Source organism: Cryptomeria japonica, chromosome 11, assembly GCF_030272615.1.
Source record: "Cryptomeria japonica chromosome 11, Sugi_1.0, whole genome shotgun sequence".
Classification (NCBI taxonomy): Eukaryota; Viridiplantae; Streptophyta; class Pinopsida; order Cupressales; family Cupressaceae; genus Cryptomeria; species Cryptomeria japonica.
Window position 1 is genome coordinate 610,983,314 of NC_081415.1, and position 20,152 is coordinate 611,003,465.

The 20,152-nt window shown below is 38.4% G+C and overlaps 1 protein-coding gene across 3 annotated transcripts in view; it reads right to left on the minus strand.

The window, feature by feature from the left end:
- LOC131046250 (uncharacterized) overlaps positions 1–20,152 on the minus strand; it is a 283,384-nt gene that overhangs the window by 101,596 nt on the left and 161,636 nt on the right. For all 3 annotated transcript variants that reach the window (XR_009105959.2, XM_057979935.2, XM_057979934.2), the window contains one exon: positions 12,119–12,276. Coding sequence is in view for 2 of the 3 variants with exons in the window: in XM_057979935.2 (XP_057835918.2) it covers positions 12,119–12,276 (158 nt within the window). In the remaining variant the exon portion in view is untranslated. The remainder of the gene's footprint in view (positions 1–12,118; positions 12,277–20,152) is intronic.

Sequence of the window (20,152 nt, forward strand, 5' to 3'; positions counted from 1 at the left end):
TCTTATATTTTAAGTTATATTTCATATATACTTTCAGGATGTTTGAGAGTGGTTTCAGACCTCTAGGAGTCATATTGCAAAATCTAGTTTTTGGAGGTTTTTCAGTTTCCAGACTTAGTCAAATTTCAGGATCAGGACATTTCCAGACTTAGCCAAATTTCAGGATCGGGACATCACTCAAGCAGGACCCGCTATGCAGGTGATCTTCCCGACTACACTCATCTTGCAAAGGCTAACAGACAAAACCCTAAAAGACCTAGAAAACAAACCCTAAAAAAGCAAAAAACAAGTGTCCCCATTTGCAATGGGGCGATGTGTGAAAACGTCACAACAAATCCCCACTGCATAAGTGGAAGAGGCTGGCTTGCCGCGTTCTTGCTTTGTAATTCAGTTTATGTACTCAGTCCTCCCACTGAATAAGTGGTCGAGTGATAAGTTTAATACAATGGTCCTCCCGCTGAAATATGCGGTAGAGTGATAGCTTAATGTAATGTCCTCCCGCTGATAATGCGGTAGACTGATAGCTTAATGTAATGTCCTCCCGCTGATAATGCGGTAGAGTGATTGAGTTTCAGTTTCTTGTTATTTTCCCTTGGCTGGTTTACCGCCAAGAATTTGGTTTCTATCCTGCTAGATAAGCAGAAGGGGCTGGCTTGCTGTCCAGGCATTGTAATTTTCAGTTTGTTTTATGGTGCTAATGATCCCTGGAACACCGTATGCTCCAATCACCGGACCAAAACCACCTGACCAAATATAAGTATAAGTATCATGAACAAGCCAATTCCATCACCAAACTATACTGGAGCCTGCCGGATCATACCGGATTCAAGTTAACCAGAAACCACTTAACCTACTGGGACCAAAAGGGTGTTGGTAAAGCATCCAAATAGCTAGTGTTGACATCAATGACAAAACATCAATGCAACACATAATCAATTTCACCAAATGGCCAACAAGAAGGAGGATGCATTTGGAGTGATATGAAAGTAGGAAGCATCATTGTTCCTTACAACATGATTAGTTGTAAGTGTGGTCTTGAGTTTTGGAATTTGCCAACAAGTGGGACACTTCATACCAAATCAGAATTGATGAGTAGTCCTGCATGCCTTTCATATATAGTTGGAGATGTTGCTTCTTCATGGGATGAATTGATTCATAGAGACTTCTACACTTTATATTTTGAAAGGTTTCCAAACATTGTTCTTAAGCTTGTTGGAATTTTCAGAACAGCAGTAAGGGAAGGTAGTTACCAGCTTGTTTCTTGTGTAGCTTTGGAGAAAAGATATAAATATGAAATCTATACATTTGACAATCTGTCCTTCGGATTGAGTAATGTTTTAGCATATACTAGTCCTTTGGGGTTGGATTGAGTAATGTTTCCAAACATTGTTCTTAAGCTTGTTGGCATTTTCAGGAACAACAGTAAGGGATGGTAGTTACACTTGACAATTTGTCCTTCGGATTGAGTAATGTTTTAGCATATACTAGTCCTTCTTTGGGGTTGGATTGAGTAATGTTTCCAAACATTGTTCTTAAGCTTGTTGGAATTTTCAGAGCAGCAGTAAGAAAAGGTAGTTACCAGCTTGTTTCTTGAGTAGCTTTGGAGAAAAGATATAAATATGAAATCTATACACTTGACAATCTATCCTTCGGATTGAGTAATGTTTTAGCATATACTAGTCCTTCTTTGGGGTTGGATATCCTTGCTTGGGATTTTCAACAAGAATTGATAGAGATTACAGGGAGTCATAGGAGTGACCTTTGGAGGGATAAGGATCAAGATTTCAGACTTAAAGGTGATGTTCCTTTCTTTACCAGCCACTGTGTGTTTCCATTGTTTCACCTACAGGTGAATTGGAGAGAAATCTTAAGTAAGGGTTGGAACATTGATCAAATGCATACTCTTGGGCATCTTCTTTGGAAAAGAATGGATCAGATTTTCGGATTTGGGCTTGCTGACTGGTTGCAGATTAGTCACTCCACTTTATGGTTTGCTCTCATTCAAGGGAGTTGGGGCAATTTGTTGGGTTGTGCAAGTAATGGTTTTCAATTAGAGATTGCTTTGAGCTGTTTTCCAGCCACTTTTGATTTATCTTTGAGCATTGGAATGCTGCTTATACTTGGAAATTTCATTGGTGCTACTGTTGTCCTCTTTGTAGAGCCCTTCAATTAGATTGTACTTCATTGTTTTCAATCATTTACAGCAGTAGTTGTTGTTTATTTCAGACCTTCCAAACACAAGGAGTTCTCTTTATGAAGGTCGATGTTGTAAACTTTAACAGTTTACCTCCAAAGTTGGTCCAGGACAATGATCTTCTTTATGCTATGGCTCATATTTCAGAGAGCCTTGGAATTGTGACAATGGGCATTACCACTAATGTCCACAATCTGATCAGCAGATGTGTTGGATGGTTCCTTCAAGGCAGCAGATGAGTTGTTCATGGTTGAGGATTGATGGTAGAGATGAATTGATTAGAGGAGTTGGCTTTTCAGCTATTGCCACACTCATGTCTCCTATGCATTTAGTGAGATTTCAGATTGTTTATAGCTGTCTGAGTTGTTCCACACTGTTTTTGGTGACCTCTGACTTTAAGCAGTTTGATAATTGAGCATTTGCAGACGATTATGCAACCAGCTGCGGGAGATCCTCTAGGTACAGTCCTGTTATTCCCCAATTCTACATGGGAGAGTTTGGGTCACTGTCATCACTTCATAGTGATACTATGCATACTTCTAGATGATGGTTGGTTGACTACAGTGAATTTGGTTTGTTGGGCTACCCGAGTTTCTTCCCTTGAGACATGGAAGTTAAGGGTTGGTGTTATGATTTCGATTGGTGACAATCGAGGTATTCCTTGGTTGGTAGATTTTATAGTAACAATGATTGATCTTCTTCATTTTGGGGACATCATGGGAAGTGATGCTTGGATTTATGTGTTTTGGTTTTGTGGAATATTCTTTCTTTTACTCAAGATCTTGATTGTCAGTGAGTTTGCTGATGTGGATTTTATAGAGTTGTCTTGGCATGATATGTTACATGGCATTGATTTCAGCTATCTCAGGGATTATGTCTCAGAGCAGCAGAGAGTTTGGGTGAGATGGCTACACTTAGAGGAATACTGCTACAATTCTTCCTACCACATGTCCATCAGAATGTCTACTTTTATGGCACTCTTTGGGTATGAGGCCCCTAGCTTTGCTGGGTTGGTGTTTGGTGATAGCAAAGCCACTCAGGCAAAAGATATGGTGCAGCAGTGTCAAGATATTTTGAAGGATTTGAAGGATAACCCCCAAATTGCACAGAATCAGCAGAAGTTGTACGCTGATCAGCAGAGTGTAGAGCGCTCATTTGAGGTTGGAGACATGGTCTATCTTAGACTTCAACCTTTCAAACAGTCTACTTTGAAGAAGAGTAGAGAAGAGAAACTCAAGCCACGTTTCTATGGGCCATTCAGAGTCATCAAGAGAGTAGGTGTAGTGGCTTATGACTTGGGGCTACCAGTGAGTAGCAAAGTTCATAATGTCTTCCACGTGTCTCGCCTCAAGAAGGCACTTGGACACAATGTAGTTGTCTCTTCTAATTGGCCTCCTTTGGAAGAGGAAGGAAAGTTGGTATTGATTCCAGAGGAGATCATTGATTTCAAAGAATGTTCTTTGAGGAGAAGGACAAACAAGGAGTATTTGGTGAAGTGGAAGAATGTGCCTATGGAGGATGCTACTATAGAAAATGAAGAGATTTTGCAGCATCCAAGCTCGCAATTGCTTAAGGACAAGCAATTTTGGGGAGGGCGGACTTTAATGTCCCCTTCTCAGCAGTGAACAATTCAGTTGGCCGTTAGCCTATTCCGAAGGCCCATAGGCTAGTCGAGAGCAGAATTAGGGTTTCCTATTTTCTAGGAGGATTCCTTGCTGATCTCAATGGTATATATGTGGGAGTTTGATAGTTTGGAATATGGATTCCTTCTGGGTTTTCCGAAAGCTTCAAGATGGTTCGACATGCATCTGCATCGGGTGACGATTTCCAGACTTACTAGTTTTAGTAAGTGTGACAACTATTTGGAATGTGGTTAAAATCACTTAGGAAACACTTACTATTTTTAGCAGTATGCTATTTATAGTAAGCACTATTTTTGGCAGTGCTGCTTTTGGCAGTTTGCAGTGGTCCGATTCAGAAGCTATTTCGAGCAGTGCATTTTTCTAGATTACAGCCTTCAGATCATTTTGAGTAGTCTTCAGTATATGATAGTTAAAGTATTCTTTAATACTTTATTACATTCCCCTTGGCCTAGGCATAATTTGTGTAAGACATAAAGGGGGCCGATTTGATATTTAAATTATCAACTTATAACCTAAAGTCTAGATGCCCTTGAAGGTATTTTTCATTTAAAAGGATTATGACTTTATATTATATTTGATGATTGATTATTTGGGCAGCCACTTAGGGAAAAATATGACTTTTGCTAAATAAAAGATATTTTGGTTTGGACGCCCAAGTGTAATGCCATTTCATGGCAATTTGGAGGGAATTGAATTTGAATTTGGGGCTCCATAAAGTTATAAATTAGAGTGCTGGGCTCTTGTTTTGAGATCCAAGAATTTTTTTATAATGAAATGCTGCCAAAAAGCAGAGTGAAAGATTTGGGGAACGCTTACCTCCTAGCCATAGCTTGATTTCTTGCTTGCAATACACCAACTAGTCGAGCAAGATATTGCTCTTCATTCAGAGGAGTGGATTGAAGAACAATGTTGCAAAATTTGTGTCAGTTTCAGATGTTTTGGTGTGTTTTCTTGAGTGTTCATGTTGCTGGTCACGGTGTGTGTCGAAGTGGATTTTTGGTTGGAGGTCTCAGTGTGTCATTCTCCTCGTTTTGGGTATTTCATCTATCTTTCTTTATGGTTTAGGCGATTCATTTTGCAAGTTTATAGAGCTTAAAATGATGTTTTGGATTTTATTTTTGCAAAATCGTACCTTAGCTAGCCGTACCATGTGGCTGAGCACTTTGGAATGCGTGAATAAATTATTGGGGTCGTTTTGCCATGTTTTGTTGTCCTAGGAATGATCTCCTACCTCATATCATTTGTTTTCAGTTTTGTGTCATTTGGTTAAGAATTGGGTGAGTTGTGAGTGTTTTAGTGGGATTTGGTGTTGCTGGTCTGTGTGTTTTCAGCGAGCTGGGAGTATATCAGATTAGAGTTTTTGGTGTTTGGAGTTGGTTTTGGGGTGTGTGAGTTCATTGGTGTGAAGAGAAAGGACTTGGTTTCATTTGCAGCTGTTGGTCATGTTATTGCACTTGGTTCATCACTCTTATATGCTATGATTCATATTGTAATGCTGGTAGTAGTACTAACAACAGTTTCTATTGTTCTTTCTTGTCCCACTGCATAAGTGGAAGAGGCTGGCCTTGCCGCTTTCTTTGGAATAGTGATTTCCCTTAAATTGTAATCCATATTGTGCATTGTAAAGCTGGTTAGTAGTACTAATAGCTATCTAATTGGATTATTACTCTTAGTCCCATTGCATAAGTGGAAGAGGCTGGCTTTGCCGCCTATTTTGAATATTGTAATAGTGTCCTCCCGCTGCAGAAGCGGTAGAGTTGATTGTAATTTCATTTCTAGTCCTCCCACTGGATAAGCGATTGAGTGATTGCTTCTTCAGCTTCTTGGCTTGTCCTTGGCTAGTTTACCGCTAGGTGATCTCTCAGTATTCTCATTATCCCACTAGAAACTGGAAGGGGTTTACTTGCCACCTAGTATTGTATTTGAGATTTCATTTCCTACAGTTATTTGAGTTAACAATCCCCTTGACACCGTATGCTCTCACCCTCCATATTCGGCTCTCGGTGATCAGAAAGTGAATGGGTTACCTTCAACATTTCCTTTCTGTGCAAGTTTGATTATTCTAACCTTAACGGGTGAATCTTTTTGTGTTTAAAAAAATAAAAAATGTGGGGAAATTACATAGAGGCATAGTTGCCAATAGAGAGAATGAATTCAGATTGTATGATTGTTACCTGCAGTTGCAACTTAAGGAAAAGAGCTACCGAGCATATGATGCATTCCTGATGTACATTACAAGGATGTTGCAAGGAGGAACTCACCAGAGGCTATCTCTTGAAGCTAAAAGTTTGATCAGCAGATATGGATCCTGGTTTATCCAGTTTCTAATGTTCATGTACATAAGAGTCCAAGGCTTTGAAAGACATCCTTATAAACTTCCAATTTACCCAACTAACGAGATAATCCTGCTTGAAGTTCTCAGACAGCTTGAGACACATCAGAACTTCAAAAGAATAAGGCAGAAGGCAGCTATATCCTTCCCATTCTTCATTGGAAACATGGAAGAATCTTGTTCGACAGTGCAGGCAGTTGAAAGTGTCAGGCTAGAGATGCAGTGGTACCCTTTCACCGAGCAAATTATGATCCTTATAACAATATCAGATCAGCAAATGGAGAAAGACACACACACAGGGTAGACATAGAATATTTTTGGGCCAATGCAGCAGATGAGTTTCATATTAGGAAAAGGATGTGTTCTAGGTTGTCGGTAAGCCTAATCAGGATGACTGGACCTTTCATTGTGCTAGATCAGCTGGAAGATAATGGAGAGCATACTCAGCCCAGTTTTGATGAGCATGCACCCTTTCCTCCTATCAAGTGGTCAAAACCAAAGCATGTAGTCTTAACCACGCTAATGCAGCCAGTCATGAAATATTTCGGGGGGTGTGTTGAACAGTAGTGTCACAAATTGAAATGGAGAAATATAGCCTTGACCTATGATCTGATGGTAGAAGCAGAAGGATACTCCTCAAATAAAGAAGCGACTTAGAGTGTCAGTGCTAAAAGAAAGGGGAAAGCAACAGTGAATGAAGAGCTTGCTCAGAAGACGCAAAGGGTGGAACCATCTTGTTTTGCTGCATCTAAGAATGAAAGATATATACTAACTATTGATGAGTCATTGGCAAAAATAGACTCTCCTTCAATTCATGAGGAGAATGCAGAGTCAGTCCACGAGGAAAATGAACAGCCACCGTCTCCTACTGGCATAAAGATTCTAGAATCAGAAAACGAAATGGAAGAAGGAAAATTTCAAGAAGGGATGATTTCTGCCCTTTGAGGTATTGGACATGAAAAACACAATCGAGAGGTGGAAAGCATTGAGCAGACCACCGTTCCTGGTTGGTTGAAAGAAAGATTGAAACTAAAGACACCAGCAATAGAGGATCCTGAAGAGGATGACATGACAGATTTCATGGCCAAACTAGAAAAGGTTGCAGTGAAGAAAGTAGCCAAGAAATTTTCCACCATTCAAAGGGATGAGACTGGCAACCCTACATAGCTGTGCCTAAGGTGAACAAAGCAAAGGGAGATATAGCTCCTCATGAGTATGAGATCACCACTTTTGACTTGGGACCAAGCACAAAGACCCAAGTAAAAGAGGAGTTAGACAATTCAGTTGCTTCCATGAAGGCAAAGCTGGATGAAGAGACAAAAGAAAAATGAACATAGGAGAGAAGTTGAGCGCTTGAGAGAATATATTCGGCATTTGACTACTAAGCCACTTGATCAAGCCAATCCAAAGGTTCTCCCACTTTTGGATTCACAACAAGTAGTTAAAAGTTCTGAGGAAGATGCAGCAACGGCTCATGTACCTTGATTTATGAAGTTCGCTCATGTAGCTTAATTTGTGAAGTTTGCTCATATGCCTTCAAACATGAAGTTCGCTCATATAGCTCCAAACATGAAGTTCGCTTCTCTCACCAAGCACATGAAGTTAGATCCTATCATCCATCACATGAAGCGACTCTTGAACTTCGCCTTCGATCTTGCTCTTAAAACCACTCCTTAGTTTATGAAGTTCGCTCCTACGTTGCTAAAGGTGAAATTCGCTCATCTTCCTCAAATTGTGAAGTTCGCTCATTTCCTCCAACTTGTGAAGTTCGTTTGTCTCCCCTCAAACATGAAGTAAACTTGCCTTTCATCATCCTAAATTCGAAATCATTCTCTCCTAAACATGTTGAGGCATCAAATAAGCTTAAGGAAATGATCTATTAGCTGCTTCGCATCTTGTTGTGGGCAAATGAAACAAATTCGCTCTCCTAGGCCTAAACATGAAGTTTGCTCTCCTCCTTGAGTTTATGAAGTTTTCTCTCAGGTACTTGAACATGAAGTTCGCTCATCTCCTTCATTTTGTGAAGTGCGCTTATCTCCTCCATTTTGTGAAATGCGCTCATGAGCACTTGGAGATGAAGTGAATTTCAAACCAACTCCTCTTTAATCCTTTTGTTGCTTCATTGATTCAATCCTTAGTTTTTGCTCAAACTCACACTCAAACAAAGCTCAAATAAGGTTTATAGGGGAAAAATTCGCTCTCATACCTCCAAACGTGAAGTTCCCTTCCCTAGCTCAATTCTTGAAGTTCGCTCTCCTAAGGTTGAACATGAAGTTTGCTCCTGGGAGCTTGGAGATGAGGTAGATTGAAATCGAATACTAATTGTTTGCTCATCACCTTATTCCACTCTCTCCATTCAAACTTGCAAGATGAAGCTCTTGGAATCAACTTAGTTCTCAGTCAAGGGTATTTGAGGTGAATTGCAGCACTCATGAGAAGCACTTGAAGCTTTCACCTTTAACCTTGAACCCTTAGAGTGCCACCAACTAGCAACTCTTCAGACTCTTTGGTTGAGCTCATTACTGACTCACATAAAATCTAGACCCTATGAACTTACTCATTTCACCTGCGAGGGGAAGAGACTAGACTAAGAGGCTAGGACCTAAAAAAAGGGAGGGTCCCCATCTTGATGGGGCGATGTGTGAAATGGTCACAACACGACCGAGGGAGGAAGCAAAGCCATACAGAAACATACCGTACAAACATGAGCATCATACGAATAAACAAGTTGAGCAGGTCAATGAGCCGTATGAAAACATATTGTACACAAGAACACCGTACGGAGAAGCAAGTTCAAGAGTTCGTACGCACGAGGAGTCTAGCAGTACAACCTTTACCATACATAAGAGAGTTGTAGTTGAGTACACCGTACGGGCAAGTGGGGATGATGTCGCACAGAGAAGAGATAAACAAGTCATACGGAAAGCAATCCTGCACACCATACCAAAGGGGAGACAATAAGTTGTACGAACACGAAAGACTAAACATGGAACTAGCTCACATACTGTATGGACAAGAGAAGTGGGTGCATGAGTTGAGGCCGTACATGACAAAAGAGAAGTTGTGCTCGAATTCAAAGACATCGTACAAAAACACTAAACTGTACATGAGGAATGAGTCAAGGTCGCAAGTGAGTAAAAGTTGCAAGCCGTTCATGGAAATGCCACTTGCGTTGTGGTTAAACATTGTGAAACCTCCATTTTCCGGCTTCATCAACAATGTTTCGAGTGTATTAATAAATCACGAAAATCATGTGCTGCCCTTGCCCCTGCTGGGGCACTACCCCTAGGTACCCCCGGACCCCCACAAGCGGCGCTGCCCCTTGACCTCGTTGAGTGTGTTGCCCACAAACCCCCATTTGATTTGGTAGGGACACTAAAAGTTGAGGTTCTCCAGTGCATATCATTTCCTACACTCTTGTCCTTAGCCTTTCCAGATGTTACTTGATGTTTACTTGTCATTTGGAAGACGACTTTTTCCTCTGGGGGGGATGATGTAGTTGGCATAAACTGCTTATTGTTATATTTGATAATATTTGTTATCTACCAAAGTATTAATTATTTGTATTAAGTGGTTGTCACTCTTGGGTAGTTAGGTGTCAGTTGGTTGACGGTAGTGTTCCTCTCGACAACCGTCGAGTTCTTTAAATATGTTGTGTACCGCCAAAGAAAGTAGTATGGTATAGTCAGATCTATTGTAATCCTTGGCCGACTATCTCTAGTCTTCTTCTCTGTAATAATTGCATGTGCGAATAAAGATATATTTTACTGTTGTGTTTGGTATGCATTGTCATGTACATTGTTATTTCCTGTATTTAATTTATCAGTTGTAGCAATAAACAAACTCATTAATTAAAAACTGAGCAAGTTGTTGAATTGTGAGAGCTCACAAAATTAAACTAGTCAGCGAGTCACTCATTGAAAAACTCACTTGCAAGTTGAATAACTCACACAATGGCACATAACAATTCACTTATTTTAAAAACACAACGGTAAATGATCTGCCATCTATGTCAATAGATCCATTCCCACAAACATGCATATATGAGTTGTGAGCGAGGATGCGTCGTGATGAACAAGACTCAAACGAAGAGTACATACTTTGTGATTTAGCCATATAATGAAAAGCTCCAAAAATCTGGGCTTATGGAGGCAATACAAATTATGAAAAGTACAAGGCAATGTGAATTGACTACGATACACCATGCCAAGAAATGCCCAATAGAATTTAGCAAAGATCAAGACTACTATTAACCAACTTCACACTCTAGGCAAAACATTTTCACATTCAATAAGCACTACAGTACCTCCAAGGACATCTTCTATTCTTGATACTTAGTATATTTGTTATGTTGGCTCAAAACTTAAGTCTTCAAATATCTCCTCTCGAAACCTAATACATATATTTATTGTTAGATTGTCTTATCACTAACTCTCCTTTCAATGACTTTATTAGTGTTGATAGATAGATATTTGGTTAGTCAACTCATTAATTAAAAAATGAGTAAGTTGCTGAATCGTGAGAACTCACAAACTTAAACTAGTTAGTGAGTCACTCATTGAAAAACTCACTAGCAAGTTGAATAACTCACACAATGGCACATAGCAAGTCACTTATTTTAAAAACACATTGGCAAGTTGCAAGATGTTTTTGATAACTCCCCATAAAAATCATAAAACTTGGTGAGTCCATACAAACAAGTTGCCTAATGGCACATAATGTCACTTTGTGAAAGAAAAGTATCAAAAAAACCATCATTTTTGCATTTTCTCCTTGATTCTTATAAAGCATTTGACACTTTGATAAGCTTCTGTTGCCTTTTTCAAGTGATTTCAACTGATTCTAAGTGATTGTGAATTGATTCAAATTGGATCACTGAGGATGTGGAGCCTATGTCGTCAACATATGAGATCACTGATATTGAGAGGGACACAGAGAATAGGCTGCAGACATAGTGGCACAAACAGAGGTAGAAGGCAAAGCGTCAATAGGGGCTTCACTGGATGATAATGATATGCCTAAGGATGATAATGGTCCTCAAGAAAAATCATTGAAATCCAGTTCAAGGCATCCACGCATTCTCTTAGAAGCTTCAACTGGAGATGAAATTTGTAAATATGGATTTGTATGTTATAATCATGTGACATGGATATGTGTTGATCTCATCTTTTGTTCTAAAATCAAGGATGAAAAACTTATGGATTCTTTAAATTCAGTTCCATGCATGTTTTTAGGACGATTTAACAAATTAATTTGATTTTTGATGTGTAGAAATTTCACCAAGTTTTTGCTGAGTCCCAAGTCCATGTAAAAACTTTAGGCCTGCCAACTTATTTGCTAAGTCCAAGGATTTCAAATATGGGTTCACCTGCATTGCAACTAGCATAAACTCAATTTACATATGATCACATTGTTTGGTAAAACCATATTCACTGGAAACACAACTTTATTCGTATATCATCATACAGCTATTTGCATTTGCATGTATGCATTGAAGCTGGTCTTCAATCAAATAAAAATATCGGTTGCTTGTTTATACTTCAGTTTTATGTCAATATATCAAAGTGCTGTAGAATATTCTGGCTAGGAGCTACCAAGAAAATGAGCACAAAATTTTAAAAAAAAGCTTTGTATAACTTAACATAATTCACAAGAATTAGATGCTATAATAGACAACTTGAATTTTAGATAGAAAATGTCTAGTTTTTACTCCTGCTAAGAAAGTCCATGGCTTAAAAATCAACTGAAAAAAAGAGAAACTTTTGATTGCATTTCCAAACATATAAATTTCTACATAAGGATACAAACATAAAAGCAAACACTTTTCTATTGTTATAGAGTTCAATGTTGTCTACATCTAACTTTTCACCATGCATCTGTCTTTAGAGATTTCAAAATGTCCCTCTAAAATTACCTTCAAATCACCAACCTTAAATTTTTGTAACTTACCTTCAAGACATAGTGCCCGAAGATACAAGGAAAGTGCGTCTCCATGCTTCCCATCATTGTGAAGAACTTTCATTGCTCCTTGATAACACTTGAGTCCACGAAAATGTCTTAATGCTTCATTTATAATGCAATATTTTGTGAAGCATTCTACCAGCAACCTACCATACCAAGAAGGGTTTGTTATAAATAAGTAGTCTAGATATTCGTTGAACAACTTATGATTGAATAAAATACCTACAGACATATACACATACAAGCTTTAATGACTCACTAAACTTGTCTGCCAAAGCTCAAAAGATACAAAAAGGTGCATTTCTTAGATATAAGATGCTAACAAATACAACAGCAGCCCCCACCAAAAAATTCAAAGTGTAACTGTTTTAAATGTAATCAGCTCTTCAAATACAAAAGAGAAGTTGAGTGCCTAAGGGAATACATTCAACACTTGATTAAACCACTTAACCAAGCCAACCCAGAAGTTCTTCCACCTCTGAATTCACAGGAAACAATCAAAAGTTCTGAGGAAGAAGCAATGACAGCCAAAGAGACCAAGGCATGGATGGAAAGCACAAGTAAAGAGGCAGCCACATTTGTGGAAGGGTTAGCATTGACATATGGACAAACCTCCTCTTTACTCTCCAGGATTGCAAACATGGCAGAAGCATGGGCTGACCTTCAAGACATTCAAGACAGAATTATCCCATGCCTTAGAACATTGAAAGGAGTTCCAAAACAAGAGTTAATTGATGGAAATATAATTGAAGCAGGAGTTGTATATGACTTCAGCAGTTGGCATTGGACATTGGTTGCACACAGTGAAGTCTTGGAGAAAGTGAAGGTAGATGCTGATAGAGCCGAAGAGCAAATAAAAGAGTTCCAAGACAAAGTTTTCCTTGTGGCTGCGGAAGTGCTTGAGAAAGAAACCATCCAAGAGAAGGATATGCAGCTAGAAAACCTAAAGATCAAGACACAGGAAATCTTCTCCACTGGACCAATCCTGAAGCGGAATTTGTCTAAGGCATCGAACCTCCTGTCTATCAGAGATGCTTTCCAAAAGCAAGAACTAGATTGGCAAATCACTTTTGCTGTATGTGAAGATGATTTGGAAGGATTGGAATTCAGGATCAATATGCTGCCACATGTCACAATGGAAGAGGTTGATCAGATCGTGTCCAAGTTCATTGAACATTCTGCTTCTCAACAGGAGAAGGGGGTGAAATCCTAAAAAATAGCACCTTGTGCCACTTGTCTTGGATGTGCTGGATATCAGTTTTATTTTGGGAAACCCTAATTAAGGTTAGGTTGTCTTAATCTCGACCGTTGATCTTAGATTGATCTCAGCCATTCATTTGTTTTCAAAAACTCTATATAAACTCATTCTCTCATTTCATTTCAGTGTGGAGAGATTTATGAAATTGTTGCGTAGAGCTACTTGAATAATAAAAAGTTCATTGTCAGTATTGTTTTGAAGCTGGGTTGCAGGGAAATGTACCCTAGACCCTTGGAGACCTGCACCGGATACTGGTTCGCGTATCCTGTGTGGGAGTCGCCAATGGATGCGTTTCCACTTTCAGGAGACGTGGGCGGGAGTCGGCAAGGCGTCTCCCGACGTATCCGGGCAAAAATAAATAAATAAATAAATAAACGCATGAAAAAGGTAAAAAAACCTAAAAAACGCGACGTCACAACTACATACGGTGGCCAAAAAGTCAACGAAACCCTAACACAAATCCATTTGCGTCACACGAACACAAGTTGCAGTTGCGCGAACACTGGTTGCAGTCGCGCAAACACTGGTTGCAGCCGCGCGAAGTCCAGAATAGCGCTGAAATACTAGTTTTAGGATTCGGATTTGCAGGAGATTTAAACACAATTTGCAGCCAACAACAGGTTTTATTTATTTTGCATTCAACTTTGGCCTTTAAATTTTAGTTTTGTCTACATTTTTGCTGGGTTCCAATACATCGATTTTTCATTTTTCACAGTAAATGAACTGTGAATGTTCGATGGTTAACCATCGAACATTCACAGTTCATATACTATGAAATGTGAATTTGTTTATAGTTTTTACTAAAAACTAAAATATATTATATTATAAATTTATAATATTAATAATTATTAATTATATACAGTTTAAAACTTTAAACTTTAAGTTTAAACTTTATATACATTTCATAATATTTATTGTTAATTTATTTCACAGTATATAAACTGTGAAATGTGAATGTTTCAGTGTGAATGCAATTTTAATTTTTTTAATGTAATAATAATATTTTTTTATTTTCAAGTATATGAGAACTTCATAGTTCATATACTTGAAAATTAAAAAATATTATTATTACATTTAAAAAATTAAAATTGCATTTTAATAATTTTTCTAATATTTTTATTTATTAATAATTTCAATTTGTAATATTTCTATTAATGATTTTACCAGAATATTAGCCATGTGTAATATTTTTAATTTTTTATTAATGATTTTATTGAAATTATTTAATATTTTTATTTATTATTAATGATTTCAGATTTTACCATAATATTAGCCATGTGTAATATTACCAGATTGAGCAGTAAGAAAAAAAATTATAATCATATTATTCTTTTGTTTTAATTTTAAACTTTAATTTTTTATTCAAATTGAGCATTCAAAATGTCGGGTGGAGGAAGACAAGGGTTGTACCCACTATGGAAGTATGTTGATCGTGTTCCGAGGCCGAAAGGATCAGGTGGAACAGCCACTATCAAATGCAAACTTTGTAATTTGGGATGGAAAGGTACCTACACGAGGGTGAAGGCTCATTTCCTCCACTTGCCATGTAATGGTGTTGAAGGTTGTCCAAATGAGTGTGAAAGACATGATGCTGTGAGAGAACAAGAAAGGGCTGATGGGAAAGTTGTTATGCGAAGCTCTCATGTTTAAACAACAGGGGCAGCTACTACAACTTACAGTCATGATATAGAGTCAGAGGTGGATGTGACTTCTAGAGGTTTAGCAACTGAACCGGCTCCCAAAAGACCACACATTGGCAGCGCAAACCCCATTGGAAGATTGTTTGATGTGCAAGGACGAGAAGCAGTTGATGCAGCCATTGGACGATTCTTTTATGCAAATGGAATATCATTCAATGTGGCTCGCTCTCCATTCTATGAAGAGATGGTTCGTGCTATCAATAGTGCACCAGCAGGCTATTAGCCACCTGGGTATGAGAAGCTTCGCACTACTCTTGTTGATAAAGAAAAAAGTCGATTAGAGGTACAAATTGCACCATTGAAAAGAGTGTGGGATCAAGAAGGATGTAGTATTGTGATGGATGGGTGGACAGATGCTAAGAATCGTCCACTACTTAATATCATGGTAACATGTAGCAAAGGGCCTTATTTTTTGAAGGCAATAGATTGTTCAGGGCAAGAAAAAAATGCAGAATTTCTTCATAGTCAGCTATGTGATAGCATTGAGGAGGTGGGGGCATCACATGTAGTCCAAGTTGTTACTGATGCTGCCCCTGTTTGTAAAGCAGCAGGCATGTTGGTGCAAAAGAGGTACAGGCAGATATTTTGGACACCATATTGTGTGCATTCATTAAATAATGCTCTCAAGGATATTGGCAAGTTCCAATGGATTTCAGATCTCATAGAGAAGGGCAGAAAGATACAAATGTTCATATGTAACCATCACCACACACAAGCCATTTATCGTAAATTTGCCAAGGTGGAACTTTTCAAACCTGCTGACACACATTTTGCTTCTTACTTCATTCTTTTTGACTGCCTTTGTGAAGTCAAAGGAGCTTTGTGTTCCACGGTTGTTAGTGATGCATGGGCAGCTTGGAAACAATGTACATCAGATATTGCAATTGAGGTGAGAGCTATGGTCCTTGATGAGCATTTTTGGGCTGATGTTAAGTTTGTTGTGGACTTTATTAAGCCCATATGTGAGGTGATCAAATTTGCAGATTCAGATAAGGCATGTTTGGGAGAGGTTTATGAAGCAATAGATTCCATGTGTGAAAGAGTAAAGAAGATAACTAATGCAAAAGATATTTCTCTATATCCTTTGATAGAAGAAAAGTTACATGGAAGGTGGAACAAACTTAACACACCTCTTCATTGTGCTGCCTATGCCCTTAATCCTAAATGGTATGATATAGAAGTGACCAAAAAGAGAGCTCCACATCAGGATAGAGAGGTAATGAAGGGCTTTTGGGCTGCGGTTAAAAAGATTTATCGCTGAGGTGAGGAAGCTTCAGTTATGACGACTCAATGGAATAAGTTTTCACGTGGGCAAGGTGATTTTGCTTCTGTGGAAGCTATATATGATATGAAAGTAAAGAGAGACCCTATAGAGTGGTGGTGGAATCATGGAAGTGAAGCCCCTGAATTGCAATCATTTGCAATACGATTACTCTCACAAGTGGCTACCTCTTCATCTTGTGAGAGAAATTGGAGCACTTATGGGTTCATTCATTCACTGAAGAGGAACCGATTAGGATCAAAGAAAGCAGAGAACCTGGTGTACATTCATAGCTCACTTCGTCTTCTCTCTCGTGTAGATCCTGGATACAATGAGGGTCCTTCGGCAAAATGGGATCAAATTTCACCTGATGGAGACGTTGCAGCCATTGTAGATGAAGTGGTTGAAGCAGATGGACTAGCTGATTTACCCCTTGTTATTCTACCATCAGAGGAACCCAAATTCGAGAGTGATAATATTTGGAGAGCCTCATAGCTGATGACCTTGATATGGATGATCATGGCGAAGAAGAGTAGATTATAAATATAAAATTTCTGATTTTTGCTTTCAGTTTTTGGTTTGCGTATCAGCTTGCTGTTTATCAAGCTATCTTCAATATGTAATCAGTATCACTAATCAGTTTGAAACTATGACACAATGATTGTATGGCATTTTGATCCTAAACTTCATAGTTAATAGTTAATACTTAATGTTATTTCTTGTTTTGAAAGTCCAATGTCATCAGATTTTCAGATTTTCTATAAATTATTAAATTATATTAAAAAAAAAAATTTGGCGTCTCCAAGTACCCACGTCTCCTATTTTGAAAAAATAGCCGTACCAGTACCCGACATCTCCAAGAACCCCCGTACCCATGCAACCTTGTTTTGAAGTCTTATTGTTATCAAGTGGTTGCATGGTTGCATATTTTCTTCAACACTTAGAATAGATTTGCTTCAAGTAATTTGCTTTGAAGTTGTTAAATGAATGAAGGATTGATAGTTTGGATTCGTGAAACTTTTGCTCATACTTTCTTTGGATGGATGATTTTCATTCAATGTGTAAAGTTAGCCTGAGCTTTTGATGTGGATGCTTAACTTCTACTTTGAGTAATATTGTTCAATTGTTGGTATTATTCGAAAGTGTGAAAATCTTGGTATTATTCGTAAGTGTGAAAATATTGGTCAAGTGTTGTTTATTGGTTTCACCCAGTCTACATTGTCTCTTGAGTTATTAGCAATAGTTAAAATTCCTAAACCCTTATCCTTTTTATCCTTTTTTGAAATCCCAAATCAGAAAATCCAAAAACAAAGAGCATTGATTGATAAAATTTACGTAAGTCCGGCTTATGATACTAGTTGAAGTGTTGGTCCCTTTGTCTATTACCAGCATATCACAATGCCCATTGAGCTTATCCACACATCAAGACGTGACAAAATAAACCTTGGAATCGCCATATGATCTTCTCGCAATCTTAGCATAAGCGGTGATTTTTCAAGAGAGGATAGAGTGTCATTAGACATTTTATTCTAATGTTTGATAAATGATAAAACGTACACCAACAGGTCAAAATGATAGGCTAATCTACTTGACACTATTGTCTAGCTAGAAAGGGGACATCACACTACTCCTGTGCGTGACACGGATTTGTTGCCTAGAGGCAAAATGGTTTCAGCCTTGATGACGTAGTATCTTCGTATTTTAGCCATAGTCCTAAGGGTGGAGAGGTTTCTTCACTTTCAGATATGTCTGCCATTACTTCGGTCAACCAAGCGATGTTGGTCTTTGTCCCAGTGGCAATGATCAGATTGGGCAAACAAAAACAGGAGCTTTGGGGGAGAAGAATCCATTAGCTAAAGTGGATCCAAATTCACTGGCTTCTTCTCCATCAGAGATGGATTGGACAGAGGTTGAGAGGAAGAAATCCTCTTCTGGCAAACATCAGATGTTGCTCAGATCGACCATGAAAGGGGGAACTTATGGTCAGAATAGAAATTTCTTTGAGATAGGGCTTTCTGAGAATGCAGCAATCTAACAATGCTGAATTTTTAAGTATATTTTGTGGGTCATGTTGACAGCCCATTTTGGTGTTGTCCTACTTTAAGCACCCCTTGTAGCAAGGGCATGCATTGATGTACTTACTTTTTTCATCAATATAAACCACTTCTTGCGTATCAATGTAGGGGGGTTATCAATAGTACATAAAAAAAAAATTGCAGTTCACAGTGTCCTATCAAAAATAAATAAGTTGCAAATTCAAAGGGTTTAGAAGATACATTAAGAAAAAAGAGTTAAGTCTGGATATTTGAGTCTCTGTAATGTCCCCTTCTTGATGATTGTACTTCCAGTGGTCCATTGGCCTATTCCTGAGACTCGTAGGCTATGTGGAATGAAGAATTAGGGTTTCAAACATTGATGAGGCGAGAACTTACTATTTTTAGTAAGTTAGGGGTTGGTTGTTTTGATGATACTGTCCTACTGAGCTTTCCATGCTCTGTCGCTGGGTGCAAAGATCATGCTTTTCGGAGCAGTAGTTCATGACTTACTATTTTTAGTAAGTGGCAATATGGAGTATTTCTATTTTTGGCAGTGGACAGGGTCCTGGTCTTGCAGCAGTTCTTTGGTCTTCTTCACTCCGCTTCATCTTAGTTGCTATTAATGATCAGTATGGGAGTCATAAGTAATTTAATTAAATATTATATCCTTGTCAAAGGTTTAATATTTAAATATTTGCAGTTGTTGATTAATTGTGGAGGTGACTTAGGAAAAATATAATTTAAGTAATATTCATTTGATTATCTCCTAAGTAAGAGGGCGAATTTGTGGTGGCCATTTAGCGGATTAAAACATCTTTGGTCTAATGTTATTTTTGCAAAAATGACGCCACCATGAGGAAGTTCGAACTTACCTAGGAAAGGTAAGTGGGCGCCAAGTTAGTGGGGAGACATAAGGTGAAATGAAATTGAATTTGAAAGAAGTTTGGCGCCATTTGCATTTGCATTTGGGAAGGCGTGAAGTTATAAATATGAGACTTGGGCTCTCATTTTGGACATCTTGAAAATTTGCATTGTTATGCTGCTAGATTGGCGTCAAAACTTTGAGGCTTCAGAGTGTGGCTCCCTAGTGCTTTCCAGTTTCGTACTTGAAATATAGTACCTAGCTATGAGCTGTAATCTACCATACTTTCAGTGCATACCTTAGTCTTTTTGGTATTTGGAGCGATTTTTGGAGTTGCTGGTTTACCTATGGCTGAAGCACATTTTTTATCACACCTCTCTGCTTGAGCGTCTGGTCATTCTGGGTACCAGCTCATTCATCCTTCCTGATACTGGCGATTCATACTGTAAGTTTTTGGCACCTTGCATTGAGTATGGAATTTAATATTGCAAATCGAAATTATCTGGTTAGGCGTGGGTTTTAAAAGGTGCATTGGGATGCATGCCAAATAAATGAGGGTGTTTTGATAGCGTACTTCTGGTTTGTCTTGATCGCTTCTGGTCTAGTGTTGGTTTGGGTTTGATTTTGGGTGAATTGGGTGAGTATTGAGAGAGATATGAGTGATTTAGTGGGTTTATAGGCTGCTGGTTATGCATTTCCAGCCTGCAGTTTTGATGTTAGCAGAGTTTCATGCTTATTATCTTTCATGTTCAGCATTATTCTTCTACTCTCACTCTCTCAGTTATTGTAAGGTTAAGTAGTAGTACTACTAACCCATTCTGGCTTGTAATCTCTCATCCCGCTGAAAAGTGGAAGAGGCTGGCTTGCCGCCTACATCAGTCAAATTGTAATTCAGTCCTCCCGCT